The sequence below is a fragment of the Podarcis cretensis genome (genome assembly GCF_951804945.1).
Source record: "Podarcis cretensis genome assembly, chromosome: 14".
Classification (NCBI taxonomy): Eukaryota; Metazoa; Chordata; class Lepidosauria; order Squamata; family Lacertidae; genus Podarcis; species Podarcis cretensis.
The window spans coordinates 52,167,343-52,188,643 of NC_137183.1; the positions used below are offsets into that span (position 1 = coordinate 52,167,343).

The 21,301-nt window shown below is 41.1% G+C and overlaps 1 protein-coding gene across 2 annotated transcripts in view; it reads right to left on the reverse strand.

Annotated features, from left to right (window-relative positions):
* The window catches only part of MAD1L1 (mitotic arrest deficient 1 like 1), a 452,304-nt gene that overhangs the window by 272,788 nt on the left and 158,215 nt on the right, over positions 1-21,301 (reverse strand). For both annotated transcript variants that reach the window (XM_079953794.1, XM_079953795.1), the window contains exon 12: positions 17,023-17,163. In XM_079953794.1, coding sequence (XP_079809920.1) covers positions 17,023-17,163 — 141 coding nt within the window. The remainder of the gene's footprint in view (positions 1-17,022; positions 17,164-21,301) is intronic.

The window sequence follows — 21,301 nt, forward strand, 5'->3', positions numbered from 1 at the left end:
CAAGCAAATGAACAAACTTCCTACTCATGGGCTGCATCTGCCCATCTCCTGGGTTCAAGAAGGAAAGGTTGCTTCACCTTCCAGCAGAAAGGTACAGAGGTGCAACTCAGGTGTTTCTGGGTTTCTACTTTCACACACACTCTTTATTGCAGAAGAAAATACAGATTCTAAATCTCATTGGGGGAGGAAAGAGAGCAAGTCCCAGCACTACAGCCTGCTCATTTCTTCCTTCTTGTTTTCCTTCAGAAGCCTTGGCTACACAGAAGACAAAATACAAAGATCAAAAGGATCAGCAAGACTCTCCTGGGAATACTATGCTTTCTGTAAACACACACTTATTTTGTATGGTGCCCCTATTCCAAGCCAATGGCACTGTTGCCTCTGGGGAGCTAGCATGCTGCCAAGCAAAACTGTCGGGTTGCAGCTCTCTCCTTGACAGAAAAAGGCAACATGACTGATGAAACTCTGCCAAGCCAGCTGCTGTTGGAGTTGCAAGGCAGCTAGGACAGCATCTTGCAGTCACGGCTGAGTGAACCTCTGATACTGATGGACTCCAAGGGAGTCATTTGACATCCTTGGGACTCAAGAAGCTTGATGCTAAAGCACTGCTCCCCCCATACCGGACACAAAATTGTTCTCATCATGCATACACACACAAATCACAGCTGGCAAATTTACATGCTTAGCATGCAAGAACAACAAGGGCATCCCACTCGGTTCACTGTATGTCCTTCACTATGTAACTTTTCTATTAACAGCCTACCATCTCTTTTCCTCTTCCCTTGGCATAAATGGATATAAAGAGGGCTAACCAGAGAACTGAACAGTAAAGAAAAGCAAAAGTAGGACTTAGTCATGTGCATTATAATTTTGATAGGTCAACTCTGAGTAGGACTATCACTTGCTACAACTCCACATGTCCATGCCCAGGACCAAACATCTATCCTTCTCACCTCCTATAAATGGCATCATCAACATAGGTGAACAAGTATGTAGACTTGGCTTCAACTTCTCGTTACTCAGACATGCTCCATCCCTCTTTAAATTCCTACACTGGCTTTCTATTCATTCATTCATTCATTCATTGATACAGCACAAACTGCATGGCCTTGTCCCTCTATTTCTTCACTCCTGTATATGCCATTCAATTCCATCCCCTTTAGCTGTCCACAAGTCTCATGCTCCCTCAAACAGCTCAACCATTTCTCCCTGTCCGACTCTTAAGTCTATATGAAGCTAGCTCTCTTTCAATTCCTTCTTTAAACCTACCTTTTATTTGAAACCTTTGCTTGATAAAACATCTTAGTTCCATGCCCTACTGAACTTGTAACATTCCTTTTGGAACTCCAGTTCCCATCAGCTCTTGCCAATACAGCCAGCGGTTATGGGAACTGGGGCCAAGCACTATGTGGAGGATTATAGGCACTCCACTCCTACTGTAACCAAGCCTGAGGATGCTTAACTCAAATAAATTCCCATTTATTCCTGCCTATATATTCTGACCCTTATGCTGTTGTTTCCTCTTTGTCAAATTTTAGATCATAAACTCTCCAGAGACACGATACCCACTCGTATTTTATAGAGCGACAGTTCTTATTATTTTTTGTCATTATTAACAATAAATGATGTATGAGCGGTTGTTAAAGGTAATGCTCGAAGTAGTGAATGGTTGTAGTGGCTGTGTGAAACAGATGGAGTTACATTGCATGAATGTTGTGTTGTTTGAAAAACTGCATTATACTGCCTTGTAACACTCTCTAATGTTATTTATTTATATTATGTTTTCGGATACTGTTTATGTACTTTGTTATGTGATTCATTTGACATAGTGTTATTGGTGTGTGTGGGTGGGTGTGGGTGGGTGGGTGTTTATATATGTATGTATGTATATACACACATATTATGAGTGTGTATATTGTAAACTGCTTTAAGATCTTTCAGACTGTAAGTGGTATATAAACGGAAACATTAATATTATAGTGATAAAAACTAGATCTGAGATTCCTAGAAGGTGCCTGGAGCCCATATGGCATAGTGATTAGAGTACTGGACTAAGATCTGGGAGAAACAGGTTCAAATCCCGAAGCTCAGTGGGTGATCTAATTGTCTCTTAATGATGGATGAAATGGGAAGGAGCTCGTTGAAGGAAAAGAGGAAAATAATTCCAACATAACCACCAGCAACAATAATAAACAGGACAGGTAGGAAGATGATATTTATTTATATAAATATTTATAGACTACACTTTCATAAAATTATAACAAGGAGATGCAACTCAATAGAAACTATATTAGTCATACACACCATCACCCCTTTGCTGTGCTTTATCTTTTATAATTCTGCTTTTCAACCAGCTCTCCACTTTTCCACCCATCTAACCTCCCATTTTCTTTTCTGATTTTAGCTTTGCATTTAAAGATTTTAAATGCAAAAGAACTGCATTAATGTTGGGAGTACTTTGTTAACTCGTCAAAAGTGAGATACTAATGTAAAAATAAATGAATGAATAGGAAACAAACCAGTAAGTTTCCTCAAGGATTTTTTATGTTAAAGGCTCCAAGAAAAACAAGAACCCCACTACTTGCCTCTTGATATTTTTGCATTCTGCACTGCATGGAAATGAAGTGTTCCCCCTCTTTTTGTTTCCTAATATATGAAAATGTATTTCAAAAATCAACAAAACCCAAGAGAATTTTTAATGTGCTGCAAGGGCTTCAACTAAACTATCAATCTGATTCCCCGGGAGCAAGCAAATCAACAAATATATTCCCTCCTGGCATCCTCCTTTTAAAGGATTCACTGCTGTTCTAATTGACTGCCGCTGAAGCAAGTTAGTCTATAAATAGGAAACAGGGAAACAGAATGGAGAGACGAAAGCACATTAAGAAGGACTGAGCTAGAAAAGAAGGTGAGGGTGCTACTGAGCTAAAACAACCTTTGGGGGGGGGAGAGTTCGGCTGGGAAAGAGAACATTGCTAGAAGGGTGCAAATCAAACATGCACACCTCTGTCTGAAGCTGCAAAAGATATTGAAAATGAGGTAATATGGTTTTAAATGCTCTGAAAGAAAAAATGGAAGGGCTAGTTATAATGCAGGGCACCAGTAAATAGACACATTCTCAGTCTAAGCTAGTGGCATTATCAGGCATAACACAATACCAGGTGCCTTGGAAATTAGAATTCTGCCACGGTGAAGTGCTCTATGAGATAAGAGGTTAAATTAAGCTGTGATCCCATACTTTGATTTGTGAAAAGAGAGTAGCCTGACTCGAGACCAGCACTTTGATGGAGCTGACATAAAGTTGTGTCGAGAGGACTGGCACAAAGGAGAAGGCAGACTCGGGACTAGCAGGGTCATGGGATGTTTCTCATGTTGCACTCAGCTCTGTCAGAAACTACATCTAAAAATTTTGCACTGGGAAGACTGACACAGGTGCCGATTTTGGAGAAAGATACAAGTTCTACAAAAGTAGTTCTGGATTCTCAGCATTTTTTCCTAAGCAGGCAAGGTTGTGTACAATCACTTGTAGTGCTTCATGTATAGACAAGGCTTACCTGTGGGTACAAGTAACTCCTTTTCCAAGCAGAAGAAAAACACACAAACCAAAATAGGCATGTTCTAGTAGACAAGACTCTATTAGAGAGTTGGACTACAACCAGGGAAATCCAGATTCATTTCTCCCCTGTCATGAAATTCATGGGGCCAAGTCACCATCTTTCAGCCTAGCCTACCACACTAGACTGGTGTGAGGATGTAAGGGAAACCATACACATCACTCTCCATTCCTTGGAAGAAGATGCAACAACAAACAAATAGATTTTGGGTGGGAGGGAGGGAATGGATCTGGTGTATCTCCCAATATGTTGAAGCTATTTCTGATGTCCTCACAGTTTTCACACAATGTCCTGCAGCTTGCAAGGCTATCTTATTGGATCTACATTGAAAGCACTGATAAGGCAACCCCAAAGAAATGCATCATCAAGTCAATGATATCCATGTGTCACTGAAGGAAGCTCAGCAAAACTCTATCACACCGTTTTCTGCATGCCAATTACTTGAAGCCAACAACCCAATCACACATGATGAGGATCTGTCAACGAGAAGCTGGGTCCTGTCAATCAAGTTGTGAGTTTTATATTCTCCACTGCATTCTCTATTACATTCTCTGAGCAGACAGACAATAAAATCTACTACAAAGTAAATGAGAGAAGCAAATGCATTATGCTTTAAATATTTTCAAGTCTCCACTTTTCACATTTATTCTCTTCATTAGGGTGTCTAAACATAGAAGTCAAAGAAAAAGGACTTCAAACTTGAAGGCTGCCTGTTTCAGAGACATAATTAACAGCCAAAGGTAAACAGGCTAATGTACCTAAGAGGCTAATATATATTTCTGGATATATGCCATAAAGCAGCTCTTAAGAACTTCACAGCCTGGTTGAGAACATGAGGGTACATCTTGGGAGGTGATCTCTTTTCCACCCTTGATCCTTCCCACACTCAGGCATGGAAATAAATTCCTAGAGCAAGTGAAGCTTAGCACTCTGGTAAATGGAAACTACTGCTGACCTTAAGAACAATAATATACAGAGAATGTGAAATCAAGGAGCTGTTGTGAAGTGGTAATGAACTTTATGAAGGATGTTATGAACTTTGACTTCTTATAGATTCAGAAGTATCCCTTTTACTATCCAAGATGTGCATGTGAGAGAGGGGCAGACAGAAATGAATTCTAAAGCATTGTGCTTGAATTACAGAAAATAAATATCACTGCTATCTCTCATTGGGCACAATTCTGCCTTCACTCAAAGAAATATGAATCAGAGAAATTCTAGATCTAGAAAGACTGAAGCCCCCACATACTATGCTACTTAAACAAAATAAAATTTGGGTTTTCCCATTTACACATATGTCACCACCTTTATAATTTTGTTAAGTATAAAATATAACTCTTATGTTAACTTTTTGATTAAATAACTCACTCCCATTGCACACATATAACACCAGTCCTAAAGGATCTTCACTGGCTCCCAGTACGTTTCCAAGCACAATTCAAAGTGTTGGAGCTGATCGGCCCAGTATACCTGAAGGAGCATCTCCACCCCCATTACTCAGCCCAAACACTGAGGTCCTCCTCCAAGAGTCTGCTGCTGGTTCCCTCACTGTGAGAAGCGAAGATACAGGGAACCAGGCAGAGGGCCTTCTCGGTAGTGGTGCCCACTTTGTGGAACACCCTCCCTTTCAGATGTCAAGCAGATAAAGAATTACACAACTTTTAGAAGAAATCTGAAGACAGCCCTGTACTGAGAGGTTTCTAAAACTTGATGTTATTATTATACTTTTAGATATGCTGCAAGGCGCCCAGAGTGGCTGGGGAAACCTAGCCAGATGGGCAGGGTAAACAACAACAACAACTACTACTACTACTACTTACTACTACTACTACTACTTCCTTTATGTCTGTGCCATGCTTCTTACTTCATGTGTGTTTCATTACAGCAGAACCTCACAGATATGCCTTACATAAACCAAGGTTACTGCAATGAATTTATTATAAGTTCCTCATGCACAAATAATATTTTAATTTAACTCCCATTTATATTAAAATCAGACCTGCACTTCTCCTGGGATAACTCCCCTGGGTTAACTATGCATTCTACACACCACAGCTTCGTGTTTACTTATGACTGTATCAGTTACAGGGCTAAAGTTGGTTACTAACTCCCAGTTGCTTACTCCCTTGAAAGTCTGAAAACAAAAGCTGAAAGAGAAAGCTAAACAACTGAAGTATATATGCCCCTGTATCCCAAAATGAGTTTGGGAAACCCCATATCATATATTGCTGACTGCTGCCTGGTTGGCATGGCAAGGTCTTCTTGGTGGTGGCTCTCTACCCTCTTCAGTAAGGTACATTCATCTCCCTTGTTATTAACATCAAGAAGAACTTAAAATTATTGCATTTTAACCTGCAATCTTAAAAATGTTAGTTGTGATTGTTTTTAAATGTCATGTTCTTACTGGTTTTTTAAATGGGTGTTGAAACAAACCTAAATAAAATAAAAATATCTAGCTTGTTGGTGTTTGCCGCCTTCAATTTCTTTATGAGGAAGGCCAGGATATGAATAAATAAAATCTTCATGACAGGGGGACTATATCCAGTGATGACCCAGATAAAGAGCTTGGGAGAAGGAGTGGACAGATGCAGTCCAAGCTTTGGGCCACCTGACATAATACACCTGTACTTCCAGGCTAGTGTCCTCTATGGGATGCCTTAGCACATTTGGGAAATCCTCATTGTGATCACCTCCCATCCAGAAACCTATGTTCCCACTGTGGAAAAATGTGCAGATCCAGAATTGGCCTCCACAGTCATTTACAGACACACAGCTAAGACTGTGTTCACAGAAGACAATCTTACTCAGCCACAAGTGATCACAGACAGACAGACAGACAGGCCTAGCATCACAATGCTCTATTTACTTTTTTATAAATTATTTTTATTCAATTTTTCCAATACAAAATTTATACAAATCATACATCTTTTTTATATCCATTCTCTTTTTGACTTCCCTCAACTTGCCTGATACTCCTTCCCTTCTTAATTTCTTACACATTTCTAAAGCCTTTCTTCAATTATTTTTATAAATTAATTCTTAGTTTTACTCATATTCTAACATTTCTTCTTACAGAGCTTCATTAAAGCTTACAAACGTTATTTGATTATCACTTAATTTATGCATATATTCTGTAAACTTTTCCCAATCTTCTATAAATCTCTGATCTCATCGATTTCGGATCCTTCCAGTCAGTCTATCGAGTTCTGCATAGTCCGTCATCTTCATTCTCCATTCATCTAGTGTAGGCAACTCCTCTTGCTTCCATTTCTGAGCCATCAGTATTCTTGCTGCAGTCACTGCATATAAAAATAACTTCTTTTCTTTCTTATTAATCTCATTCCCTGTACTACCAAGTAAAAACGCTTCTGGTTTCTTAACAAAAGTGTACTTAAACATTTTCTTCAATTCATTTATACAGTGGTGCCCTGCAAGACGAATGCCTTGCAAGACAAAAAACCCACTAGACGAAAGGGTTTTACGTTTTTCGAGGCGCTTCGCAAGACAAATTTCCCTGTGGGCTTGCTTCGCAAGACGAAAATGTCTTGCGAGTCTTGCTAGTTTTTTCCCTTCCCCCCCCCTTTTTCTAAGCCGCTAAGCCGCTAATAGCGCTAATCCGCTAATAGGGATGCTTCGCAAGATGAAAAAACCGCTAGACGAAGAGACTCGCGGAACGGATTATTTTCGTCTTGCGAGGCACCACTGCATATCATTTCCCAAAAGCTTTTTACTTTCTTACACTCCCACCACATATGATAGAATGTACCCTCTTTTTCTTTACATTTCCAACATTTGTTACATCCTTTATACATCCTTGCTAACTTCACTGGTGTTACATACCATCGATACATCATTTTCATCACATTTTCTTACAATGCTCTATTTACGATGGTGTGAACACTCATCTGAATAAATTAAACATGTAAATCTGTACTATGTGCAAACCTGAAGTCTCACGCAACCCATCTCTTTCCTGCTGTTATCAAAAGTAATATTCACAGCACATGCACCATTCAATAGTACTACTTGTTTTATTTAGCATAAATAAAATTTGAGAAACTGCATTGCCGAGTCTGCAGAATGACTGCCGATTTGCTCTAAACCACAAGCCTTTCTGTTTGCTAAAAAGCTTTTGCAGCAACCAAAGCTTGTTTGACTTTAACACTGATTAAGCCAAAAGGATAAGTGGCAAAACCCAAAGAACTGAATAGAGCCAGACAAATTCCCTGAGACCCTGTTATGTTTTTATGGAATGGCATAGATATTAATCTACAATTTAATGTTTGCTGGTGGTTTAGGCACAAGGCACTAGAAAACAGATTTGCTTTTTAAAAAATATTCTCTGCATCTCAGAGCATGAGTAAGCCTTCTCTTCAATTTCCCACAATAAAGGGAAATACTCAAATTTAGACATGGGCATAGTGCTTTGACAAGTTCCTGTTTACACACTACCCGGGAGTATTTATGACAGGTAGAGTAATCCAAATCCACAACCTACTGTGCCAGAGGGGAAGGGAATGAGGCAGGGGTAGACTTTAGGCCTGTGGCAGTTTATTTTCTGAGGTAAAGCTCCTAAAAAAAGCTCAACAACTTCAATCCTAAAAAAAAGGTCAGCAACTTTGGTTGGCCCTTACAGCCCTTCACTTCACCAAATCTGGCCCTCTCTGAAAAAAGTTTGGACACCACTGCCTTAGGGCATGGGTAGGCAAACAAAGGCCCGGGGGCGTATCCGGCCCAATCGCCTTCTAAATCTGGCCCATGGATGGTCCAGGAATCAGTGTGTTTTTACATGAGTAGAATGTGTCCTTTTATTTAAAATGCATCTCTGGGTTCTTTGTGGGGCTGCCTGGTCTTTTTACAGGAGTAGAATGTGTGCTTTTATTTAAAATGTATCTCTGGGTTATTTGTGGGGCATAGGAATTCAGTTCATTATTTTCCCCCAAATACAGTCTGGCCCCCCACAAGGTCTGAGGGACAGTGAACCGGCCCCCTGCTGAAAAAGTTTGCTGACCCCTGCCTTAGAGTCTTGAATTTCAGTGGCACCCTGTGTGACAAAATTCACACAAAGACACACACACACACACACACACACACACACAAACAAAGACACACATACACAGACACCTCTTGCCTTCCAGTCAACATCATAGTTGTGGCGCTCAGGAGGGTCTGTGCCCAGTGCAACTGAACTGGTTGTGCTCCCCTAAATCTGCCTCTGCAATGAGCACCCCAATGCACTTGGTTAATCAGCAAGCAGGCAGTCACTACAGATAAGAGTATCCCCACCAGTGGTAGGCAGTGTAACCCCAAAACAGAGTGTTTCGGGGGAAGGGAGAAGACTGAGAAAGGCCAACAAAATATCAGGCAATACTCACAAAACAGAGCCAACCCTCGCCTCCCAAAAAGGCCAAGAAAACCATAAACTTAAAAATATGAAAGGGGTGTGTGCCAATAGATGTGTCTGAGGATACCATGGTCTCACAAGGGCTACTTTGGGGGCCTCATTCATACACACACCATCTCTTTATCCTCTCTTCCTATGATTGATTTCCTAAATAAGCAAAAAATAAAAAAATAGCAATTGGTGAAGATACCCCTCTGACCCAGTTGAGATCTAGGCATGATCGACTTGACCTATCAGTTGAAGAACAACTAGCTAATCCTCAGATAAACTGGCTTATATAGACACAGAGTTCTGGGATGGAACTTTTGAGTTAGCGTTTAGTCACAGCAAGCACACAAGAGTTCAGTTAAAAATGAATTGTACTCACAGCTCTCTCTCTCTCTCTCTCTCTTTTTCTCTAATGGACAACTGGTAACCAAGAGGCAGGAAGCCCCTCTCTCTATTATGCACAGAGAGAAACTTATGAGTGCAGACCCCTTTGCCAACATTTGCTACACACAGCTCATCAAACAGTAGCCCTCTGCAAGGCATTAATGTGCAAGGCATTAATGTGATCGGTATGAAATAATATTCTGTATTCCTCTTTTCACTGAGAATGTCACTCTCTTAATGAACTCTGGCTCTTGGAGACCATGCCCAATGCTGACAGGTTTCTTGTCTACTTGCTTTCATCTCCCTTTATATATCTCTCTCTCCTGATATCTCCGCCCCCCCCCACACCTATTTCCATGAAGTTTATATGCCCGAGCTAAGAAAAATAGTGCTCTCCAGATGTTATGGGCTACAGCTCCCATCAGTCCCAACCAGCAGGTACAATAGTCACAGAGCATCCTCAGGGCAACCTGCTGACATCCACTGTTATACGCCAAACAACTTTGATCAGGCACCTCTATCCAAAAAGGTATGCACTCCCATTGGCCCTGTTTAACAAGGACAGCCTTGTCCTTCTGGTCACTCTCCCAATAAATTATTGTCCCTATTTTTGGGGAGGATGTCCTGCCTGCAAAAGTGTTGTTAACTTGTATTTTATTTTTTGTTTATTTTAACAAGATTTTTATGTAGCAAATTCTCTAAGTGGCTTAAAAGAAATATTAACATTATAAATAAAAATCAGTTAGAAACAAGTAATTAAAAACATTTAAAAGATAATTAATTTTAACAGCAAAAGATAAAAACATGTTAACATCTACATGTCTGGATAGGCTTGTCTAAACAAAAATGTTTTAAGCAGGCACCAAAAAAGACTGCAGCAGAGGTCCCTGCCTGATGTCAGCAGGAAGGGAGTTCCAAAGTGTAGATGCTTCCATGTTAAAGACTGATTTTTTACACAAGTGATGCTACAGTTGTCATTATTCAGGGTTCAACTGCCTCCCTGGGGTTTCTGGAGGTTAATTATCTGAGAAAGGGATGAAATGTAATGCATTTTTGCTCTTATGTACAAATAATAATAATAATAATAATAATAATAATAATAATAATAAATTTATTATTTATACCCCGCCCATCTGGCTGAGTTTCCCCAGCCACTCTGGGCGGCTTTCAATCAAATGTTAAAAACAATACAGCATCAAATATTAAAAACTTCCCTAAACTGGGCTGCCTTGAGATGTAGATAGCTACTTATTTCTCTCACATCTGAGGGGAGGGCGTTCCACAGGGCGGGTGCCAGTACCGAGAAGGCCCTCTGTCTGGTTCCCTCGCAATGAGGGAACCGCCAGAAGGCTCTCGGCGTAGATACAGTTTAATACGCTGCAGCTGCTAAGTGTACATTTTGTACTTTTTAACCAAAAGGATAATCGCACCCTTTTAAATCAGTAGACAGGCTGTTGCAGAGTAAATGTAATACAGCACACAGCAGATGCAGCAGAACTTTCACCAATGTGTAGCAAGGAAGAGAGAAGACTTGGGAAGCAGTCCTTGGCATGACAACAAGGTGTTACAAGGCTGTCCCGTTTTCATGTATGATATGCTTGTGGGATCGAGGGAGGCCAGCTAATTCTATTTTTTTAAAAAAACCAGAATCCTCCCTAGCCAAAGTGCTCAGGGCAGTAGAGAAAATGTCAACACTTTGGCCAGGTAGAGAACCCTTGAAAAGTTTGGCTGGGTAATATTTAGCCCCACAAGCTGAAGTCAACTGACCAACTCTGCTCTAATGCGTAACATGGAAAAGAGTCTTCTGGTTACAAGACTATTTGCATCCCGTAGAATTCTCATACACCTACCTATTTATAACTAAGCACAAGTCATGCAAAATGAAAAGGCAGCTCTCTCAGTGAGAAGTCTTTCTTTGCTGCCATCTTGTGGGGACTGGCTGAAGGCTTGCAGTCATGACAAATAAGCCTCCTACCTCCCTTATGGAAAAGCATCTATATTGTCAGTAGTCTATCACCAGATACAGATGGCAACACTCTCCAACACAGCCACATTCAAGCACTCAGCCTCCACACTGAAATTGCGTCTCCCCTTGTGACAAAATGTGAATGAATAGTAAATGAACATTAGTTATCTCCTCCTTCCAAGCCTTCCTTGGAAAAGAACCCAATTTTAAATCCTCTATAGAAGCCAGGCTCTGTTATCATCTGCTAGTCTCCCACAGTCAGGTAGACTTAAGGAGTTGAGCCGAACTCCCAGGTTGGGGGGGGGGGGGGGGAGAGGAAAAAAAAACTTCTACAAATGCTGACATGCACCACTGTTACTGCTGACAAGACCACTTTAAGCAGGGGACACGTTTAACATTTCAAAAGAGGCACCAAAAGGGGTTTGAGAATGGATGGTAAGAAGTGCAACACAACTAAGTGCTGTTATTTAGTCTTAAAGTCAAATAACCCATAGGAAAGGCAGTTAAAACAATCATTTCTCAGAGACTTTTAACCCCAGCAAGAGGATCCACTGAGAAAACCACTAGGGAGGTTGAAAAGGGGGGTGGAGGGAAAATACACATTAAAACCCTCTTCTAGATAAGCATGTGTTTAAATTAGCCAGAGGCCCTGCTGAAGCATCACACATGGCAAATGTACTGTTGCCAAATCAGTTGCTGGGTGAGCAAAGAAGCCTGAAAGTAGCAAAGAATGTCAGGGATACCTGCCTCCAGGGACGGGTTGAGTTTAAGCAGTGCTGCCACTGAAGACAGCTCAAAAACTTATGCTGGCCTAAAATGTAGCTGCCTGGGTTTCAACTGGAACTACTAGACTCTGGTCATAGAATCTTAAGAGCTGGAAGGTATCCCAAGGGTCATCTAGTCCAACCCACGGCAATGCAGGAATCTCAGCTGAAGCACCCGTGACAGATGGCCATCCAACCTCTGCTTAAAAAGCTCCAAGGAAGGAGAGTCCACAACCTCCCAAGGGAGTCCGTTCCACTGTTGAAGAGCTCTTACCATCAGGAAGCTCTTCCTGATGTTTAGTGGGAATCTCCTTTCTTGTAACTTGAAGCCATGGGTCCGGGTCCTTGCTTCTGGGGCAGGAGAAAGCAAGCTTGTTCCCTCTTCCATGTGAAAGCCCTTCAGATATTGGAAGATGGCTATCATATCTCCTCTCAATCACCTCTTTTCCGGGCTAAACATACCCATCTCCTGCAAACCATACCTCATAAGGCTTGGTTCCCAGACCCTTGATCACCTTGGTTGTCAACATCCTTCTTAAACTGTGGTGCCCAGAATTGGACACAGTATTCCAGGTGTGGTCTGACCAAGGCAGAATAGAGTGGTACTAATACTTCCCTTGATTTTGACACTTTGCTTCTGTTGATGCAGCCTAGAATAGCATTACCTTTTTCTGGCTGCTGCATCACACTGTTGACTCATGTTAAGCTTGTGGTTCACAAAGATCCCTAGATCCTTTTCGCATGTACTGCTAGTAAGCCAGTTGTTCCCCATCTTATAATTGTGCATCTAGTTCTTTCTGCAGAACCTTAAATTACTCTCATTTTACAGTGCCAATTTGATTCTTCAGGGTGCTGATTTTGATCTTTACCACCCAAGCAACTTGGGACCAGAGTATCTCCAGTACAGCCTCCAATATAAACATGTTTGAGTATTGCGATCTACTTTTAGGGCCTCACTCACTCACAACCTCATGAATCTTAGCTGTGCAGAATATAGGCCAGGCCCAGGACACTTAAAATTTGGAATTGCTTTCAAGGAGAACTACGCTAAGCTGTACCACTGTTTAGGTTTTATTGTTTAAAAGGGGCAGGGGGGAACCATGCAGCTTCCCACATTTACACAAACCACCACAGCTTTGTATAATACAATTAAATATGTTAAGAATAACTGAATAATCAAACCTTTCTAGTCAGAGGCTGCTCAAGCTAAAGGGTACTCTCAGAAATCTGTTTCATATATGTCTGTATCTGCTTTTTATGTGTTTTATTTCAGGCGTGAACACCTGAACTTTGGTGATCTGTATCTGTATTGCTACTATTTGTCTGTGTCCACTCAGTGCTTCACACTCTACCACAGTTTCTATGTTTTATTTCTCCTTAGAGGTTGGTTTGTGAGGGCTTAGCCCTGAAAAGCACCTAATGAATACCTGCAATGAATGGATGAGTCCCCCGTTATGGTTCATACAATGCAAGGATAGGCTGCATGGAATTTGATAGTCGATTTATATACCAAGATTTGCCTAAGAAGAAATTTGAGAAAAGAAAAATGGCTCCTTTGGGAGGAAGGGCAGAAAATAACAGGAGGAGGACAAGGAGAAACAAGATGCTGCAAATGTGTTCAGCAATGACTGGCAGGCAGGCTCCTAATGTGAAAAAAGCTGTAAACTGCCCAGATAAATACTTTATCATCTCCATGTGTAAATTCTGAATACCAACAGGAGAAGAGGCTTAACACTTCATGGAGATCTATTTCATTGTGATTACTGCAAGCACTGGCGGTGCCCAGATGCCAGGATCAGCAGATGTGCCACAGTTATTAGGGGCTGGAAAGGGGGCAGAATACTTGGCTGATAAGTTTTCAGGACACTCAAACCCCCCTCCCCCCAAAAATGGGAAAACAAAACTAGAACATATGGCATTTGATGTGTGAAAACTGCTGGGCCTGTATAACTGATTAGAGTACATATGGAGCTCCTAGATAGTATAAATCTCTCAATATAAAAGGATGTTGTGGGCTATTGAAGGTGTCAGCATGAGTCTCCCTGGCAAATCGCTCTTCATTAATGTTTCCTGCCGAGCCAAATGTGTTGTAATGAAAAGACTATTAATGGAGTTACATTTATGATGCTGCGTTACTGGTGCTAACCTTCCCAAGCCTAAATTTAACAGTGCTCTCTCAAAACAATTGTCACGAACTTACGTCAAGGAGTAAAGCTTGCTTGTGAAGAGCATACTCAGTGTCAACAGAGCACAAATATAACCAATATCATCACAGGTGCCTTGGCTGACCACGCTGGCATAAGCCCTTGTTCATTAAATCCTCAGGTCCAGGGCTCTATTTGCACAAAGGTGAAGCATCATGAAATCTCCATCAGGAGAATAACATCTATTTGGAAGCTGGTGTGTCTGTTAGCTTTTATATTTGAAAATATCTAAATTACTTAAATTTGGAATGGGGAGCCTGCGCCCCTCCATATGTTATTGAACTCCAACTATCAGCCATAGCCAATGTGGCCATAAGTCAGGGACAATGGGAGTTGCAGTCCAACAACATATGGAGCGCCACATGTTCCCACACCAACTTAAATGAATATGGTTCCACCTACTTCCTCAAGGGAACTCATGGCATCACATTATGCAGAGAACAAGATTTTTTATACAAAGGTAGAAAAATAAATCAGGGAGCAAATGAAGTCGTCATTTATTTGAACATAAATTTGGGGAAAGTGACAGAAAGGAAGACAGAGAAGTTTGAAAGGCAGCAATTGTGTTCAATGAAACATTTGCTCAAAAAAGGCTTGAAGGGAAATCAATTGGCTTAGAATGAGTCAAAGTTAGGTAAGAAGGTAGCTGGACTATGGTAAAGGAGTAAATATGACATTTGGGAAATCATCTGTTTGAGATTTCTGTTGTCTGTGTTACAGCACACCCTATAGGTAAATAAGAGTTTTCCATTTGCTGGATACTGGATGTTGGGAACAAATGCCCAGACTCCCTACTGCTCCCACACAGTTCCCCCACCATCATCACCATATTGTATCAGCAACCAGCAGCTCATTATCATCTGGTATTGTTCTGTCTAACAGAGAGCAGCTGCTAGATTCAGTTGAATTTTTTAAAGCATTTCTTATTTTAAAAAAATATTTGTCTCCACATGCTTCCTTCAGAAAAGACTGAACAGACCAGTGCCAAAACAAAGAAGACAGAAAAGGAGATTTTCCCTTAAGCAAAAAGGTGTGAAATGTGGAAGGCTAACAATGAAACCTGGAAGTCGAACATTCAATTCACCTTACCAAGATTGAATGAATAGAGGTATTAAAGCCACCCCAATAAGAAACAGTTGGATAACTATGAAAAACTAAATAAAGTATGCACTGCAGGGGAAATCTATGATAAGTTGCTTTAAAAGGCAATCTTCAAAGCAGAAACTGAAACTGCACTGATTCATCTCCCTGCCCCTGCCCCCAGAAGACTGAGTAAAACCTTTGCTAATTTGCATCTATTCAAAGTAAATCATTGTATAGACTCATAACTACAGAACAAGTAGAGCACACTGATAAATAAATCTACCTTTCTCCAATCCCTCTCCAAAATATATTGATCTGTTTTTGGCAAATTTATACTATATAGCTTATGCATACCAGCTTTAAATGTTTTAACATTTTTTTCCAATTATTATTTTAAATGTTCAGAACAAACGAACCCACCTGGATCAAACCAAAGACCCCTGCTTCCCATAGTGGCCAAGCAGATGCCTGTCAAGTGCCTCACCGCATTGTTGGGATCCAGCTTGAGTTGATAATCTCTGACATAGGCGGAGGAGGAGGAGGAGGAAAGCGGGCATGCTGAATGATGGGAACCTGAAATGGAGGAGGCCGGGATCCCCTCTCTCCTTACAAAGATGCCATTTCTCCTCCCCAACTTTCCAGCAGAGCAGAGAGCCCCTGCGGAGAGTTTGGGGCGGGGGGCATTTTGAGCAGCTGAGTGGGGAAATAGAACTGGACTGGATAGGATCCAAAATATGAGGGTGCAATCTTGTCACCTAGAAACAGGCACCACCTTCATGCAAGGGAGCAGACCCACCTAACCTGAAAGACGACACATCTGCAATCCTGATATTCCTTGCAGGGCGAGTAAATGTTGCAAGGGAGTGCACCAGACATAGTCTTTAAAAGCTTGGTGGGCTGGGCATGGAAACTTGTTGGGATATCTTTGTCACTTCCATCCAGTTATTAACATCTTGCGCCAGCTTGAGCCTTATGTGTGCTGCTGAGTCTAGCCCATTAATTGAATAAGAAACAAAATAAAAAAATTCCTTCCAGTAGCACCTTAGAAACCAACTAAGTTTGTTATTGGTATGAGATTTCGTGTGCATACACACTTCTTCAACTGCTTGAATAAGGATCTCTTTCTACCTTATACAGTCATACCTCGGGTTGAAGTAGCTTCGGGATAAGTATTTTTGGGTTGCGCGTTGCGGCGATGCAGAAGTAACGGAGTGTGTTACTTCCGGGTTTCACCGCTCGCGCATGCACAGACGGTCGAAATGATGTCACACGCACGGATGCGGGTTGCGTTCACTTCTGGATGCGAACAGGGCTCCGGAACGGATCCCGTTCGCATCCAGAGGTACCACTGTATGTAAGAAACTCTGCTTGTGTGTTTTGAGGCAGCAGCCAGGACACTGCCTCTAGTTGAAGAGCATGAAAGCAACAGCCCTCCTTTACATTTAGTTTCCGACAACTGGTATTCATTGCCAAGCTCCCTATCCACATGCTGGAGCCTTATTGATGTCAGCCATTGATGGACAAAACCACCCTGTGAGGTAGGTCACTATTCTTCCCCTTTACAGATGGAGAACTGATGCAGAAAGAGCAAGGGAATATGGTGACTCCACATTACCTCCATTTCACCACAGTGCGCTTGCATTTTTTGTACCATGTCCTCTGCCTCCCGCACACGGAAGTTCAGCTGAGGAGTGTGTTCTGATGGGTTCAACTCACTGTCATAGGAATCCAGAATTCCTCTCATTCCATCACGTGCCTGTTGAAATGGACAAAAAGGAAAGCAAACACAATTAGCTTTTTATGACTTCCATTCATTATTTTTATGTTGTAAACCACCCTGTGATCTTCGGATGAAGGACAATATACAAATTTAATTAATAAATTCAGGCTGCGTTGAAGCTGGTATAATTTATTCCCGTTCCTCCTTGGAGACTAGGCCATTTCCCCACTGTTCAGTTCTGTTGCATTCCATTCTCACCAGTATTAACAATTATAATTAAACAAATATATTGAAATAGAGGAACACATTTGCATTAAATAAACTGTTTAGCTAGAGAAGCAAGGAGATTGCAAAGGGATATGCGGACAACCTCTTCCATGCTACAAATACATAGTGACAGTAGAAAAAGGCTCAGAGCTCAAACAGAAATAGCTTCTTGAAAACTATTTGGCCTGTGTGACTATGACTGCCCAGAAAAGCAGCAACATGCTGCTCTGAAAACAAAAGCTAAAATGAACTCCTGCACAGCATCCAGTGAGGCTGTATCTGACGATAAAGACTAACTGTGAGTACTAAGTCATCCCACTCACAATTTGATAGTACACACGCACAACAAGAGAGATTTTTGCAGACTCAGAGCTTATTTAATAATTTGTTTGGAGTGCTTTCACCTTACAGATTTAGCTGATTCACTGGTTGTACCCACACTCAAATTAACACTCATTAACAGGGTATCCTCACAACTCCTTGTGCACATGGCAGGAAGTTCTGACGGACCTCCACAGCTCACTGGCTACAGTAAAATAAATGGATACACTGCTAAATTCCAGGAAATATTTTTATTATCTAAACTCTCTCCTCTCACTATAGTCCTATAGATTGTTGGCATAAATATGTCAATGCTTGCTAACTGAGCAGCACTGGAAAACGCTGCCCATAAACCTTCTCTCAGGGGGTGAAGCTTCACAGGAGAACATGTTGACGTATTTTGTCTATACAAGACAGGATCTCGAAAGGAGCTGCTGTCCCCCACCCCCCCAAAAAAAGAAAGAGTTACACTTCAGAAATAGTACTTATGAGGCCAGCATATAACCCTGCACACACTTTTAAGCATATGGATTCTGGGGCGCCTCCAACTTGGCTGTCAAAATGTCAGGTGCTTAATAGCCTGGTGTCTGAGAAAGGCTGAGGAAGAGCATATAAACTTGAGGCGGTGTGAAAAGCAAGGTGGGAATACCTGCTAGAATGTTGCTGATGTGTTCAAAACACTCTTGGTATGGAAAGGTCAATCTGGAAATGCTGGAGATGGCTCATCAGTGGAACCAAAGGACAGCTTCGAGCTAGAGAAACTGAGTTAATGAAGGAGGACAGGAAAGGAGACGCCTTTCACAGTGGACTAGACGAAATGGCATCACCAACTACTCCCTTTGCTTCAAAGTGTTGGCAAAAAGGAAGCTATGCATAGGGAAGGCAGTTCAACATGGCCTGCTTAGTGTGGGCACCTACCAACTCCTGATTATACCATAAGATCTCAAGCCTGCAGGCTTCAGGGATATATTCAAAATATATTGTTTTCTGAAATCAAATACTTGATAGCCCCTTTGCAGACACTTGGAGGAATTGACAAGCCTTTATTATAAGCTATCAAACAAATAAAAGGGCTATCATTCATTTACGGTGTAATGTCTCTTGGCTAACTTTTGATTTGATACAAATGTTCAAGTGTTATTGAGGTACAACTCCATGCTAGCTAGTGCTGCTCTCTCAAACTAGCAGTCCAAAACCTGCTTCTCTAGATGTCTCTTAGCAACCAGATGAAAATTGGGATTCTGATTAAAAAAGGGAAGGGGTCCTATAAGGGTCATGGATTGCTGCAATTAACCTGAAGGTGACACTCTAAAATAAAAGCACAGCAAAAGGCATCAGAAAGGGTGTTGGTGTGCTCATGCCCTGCTTGCGGGTTTCCGATTCGCTTGGTCACTGTGAGGAAAGATGCTGGACTAGACAAGCCTTTGGTCTTATGTAAGTCCAGGTGTTCATAACTTCAAGATTGTATTACTGCAATACATTCCACATGGAGCTTCCCCTGCAGTTGGCCCAAAAGCTACACAGAAAGCTGTGGTGCAACTCCTCAGTTCTACCACTGGCTACTTATTATTTGTATATAAAGCCCTTATCAATTTGGGACCAGGTAACCTTAAGAAAATTGATTCAGTCTGTAGAACTTGAACTCTTGCAAGTACCATCTGTGAGAAGTCAATCTTCCAGTGTGGCAACACCTGTGCCTTGCCTACTGATATTAGACAGGGACCCTCATTATGCTGCTCCAGATGCCTGTTAAAGCTTTTCTGTTTCAGTAAGCTTATGAAGGCATCTACAAAAATTACCGTATTTTTCTGTGTATAAGACTAGGTTTTTTCCTAAAAATTAATGTCCAATATTTAGGGGTGTTTTTTACATGGAGCCATCTCCCCCCATTTCCTTAAATCGGAGTCCCCAAAATAGGAGGCGTCTTATACATGGGGGCGTCTTATAGACAGATAAATATGGTATATAATCCTGGTTTTTATTTATTTTTTAATGCTAATCTTATTTCTATATTTATAATTGTTTTAGTTTCATGTACACTGCTTATGGCTTATTTGATTAAGAAGCTTCTAAATTATTCTAAATAAACAAATAAAATATTTTAAAAACAGGCACACTTTGGGCGGGCAGGGCTCAAAGCACCAGGTTAGCCACCTTTCCAAGCATCCTTCTCATGACAGCACCTCTTTCGGCACAGCACCCCATTCATTCATCAGACCCTTGATAGAACAGCACAGACCACACCATCCTCCATAACAATGTAGAGCCAACAGGATGTGGTGAATACGGGTGTCAAGTTTGGATTAAGATGGCACTTATTTCCCTTCAGCCTCCTAGCCCTGGCTGGATGCTCTTCTCTCCTGCAAAAGTTTGCTGACAGCATGCATGTGGAGCCCTTTGACCCTTCCACTTTGGGTGAGGTTGGAAGAAGAAGGTTCTCCTTCTCTCGTCTCCTTGCACTCTTCGAAAAGCCAGTATCTAGCTTAGAACCGTCTACACTGACTAGAAGCAGCTCTGCAGGTTTTCAAGCACAAGTGCCAGGGATTGGCTTGGGACCACCTGCGTGAAATTCAGGTGCTCTACAACTTACCTACAACCCTTCCACAAGTCACCTATATGTGTTTTCTATCAAAAGGAGAAGCAGTAAGTTATAAAAATCAACTATTGCTCCCAAATCCTTTTTTAAAAAAGATTTCTCAAAGTGATATACATAACACTCCCCACCCTTGCCCATCCCGTAACAAAGTGCCATGTATTTCTGTTTGTTTCATAATTTTATACCTATCAAACACAGTCACCTAGTCTTTTAACTGAATCTTGCCCCTATTCTTGGATCTGCATTTAAATACTTCAAAGACATGTGCTATTTGACAGTGACTTTCTAATTAGTTGTAACACTAACACACATGCACACGGGCACACACACACAATCAATGAAAACAAAATTGAAGTTACAAATCTAACTAAAGTCAGATGCCCAGGGAAAATGTGTTCCTGGGGCAGGTTTATCTAGTGTCATAATTTTATTGAAATCCTATATCTTCCAATTGACTTTTATCGGTTGAAGCTAGATGCCAGAGTTATCATTATTAAAGTCTCAGTGTTGTTTCCAGGGCCAAGGAGGGGCTTTTCCTTTTATAAACAAGCTGTAATTGTCTACATTATTGATCAATAAATCTCCCAAACTGACTCACTTCACCACAGTTCAATTATATTATGTCTTCTGCACCATTTTCCAAGTGAAAATATAGTGTTTTCCTCTTTTCCTTTTTTTTTTTTTTTTTTGTTAAGAGAAAGATTGTTTTGTCATTAATGGTAAAAGAGAAGGAACTTTACTGGTCGGCTTCCATAATGACTTTTTAATGACAAATTCTAGTCACAGTTAAATCTGCTTTATTTCCACATGAGTGAACTTCAACTATTAATCCAAAAACAAACACACACAGCTCACTTGCTCTCTGACTTCAGCAGACGCAGAAGCCTAAAGCACCACTTTGGAAAGAACAACTGTAAAACTATTTTCCACCCAGTGCCTGTTTCACAGTGTGAAGCAGTCCTGTTCCTAGCATTAAACTTGCATTTTGCT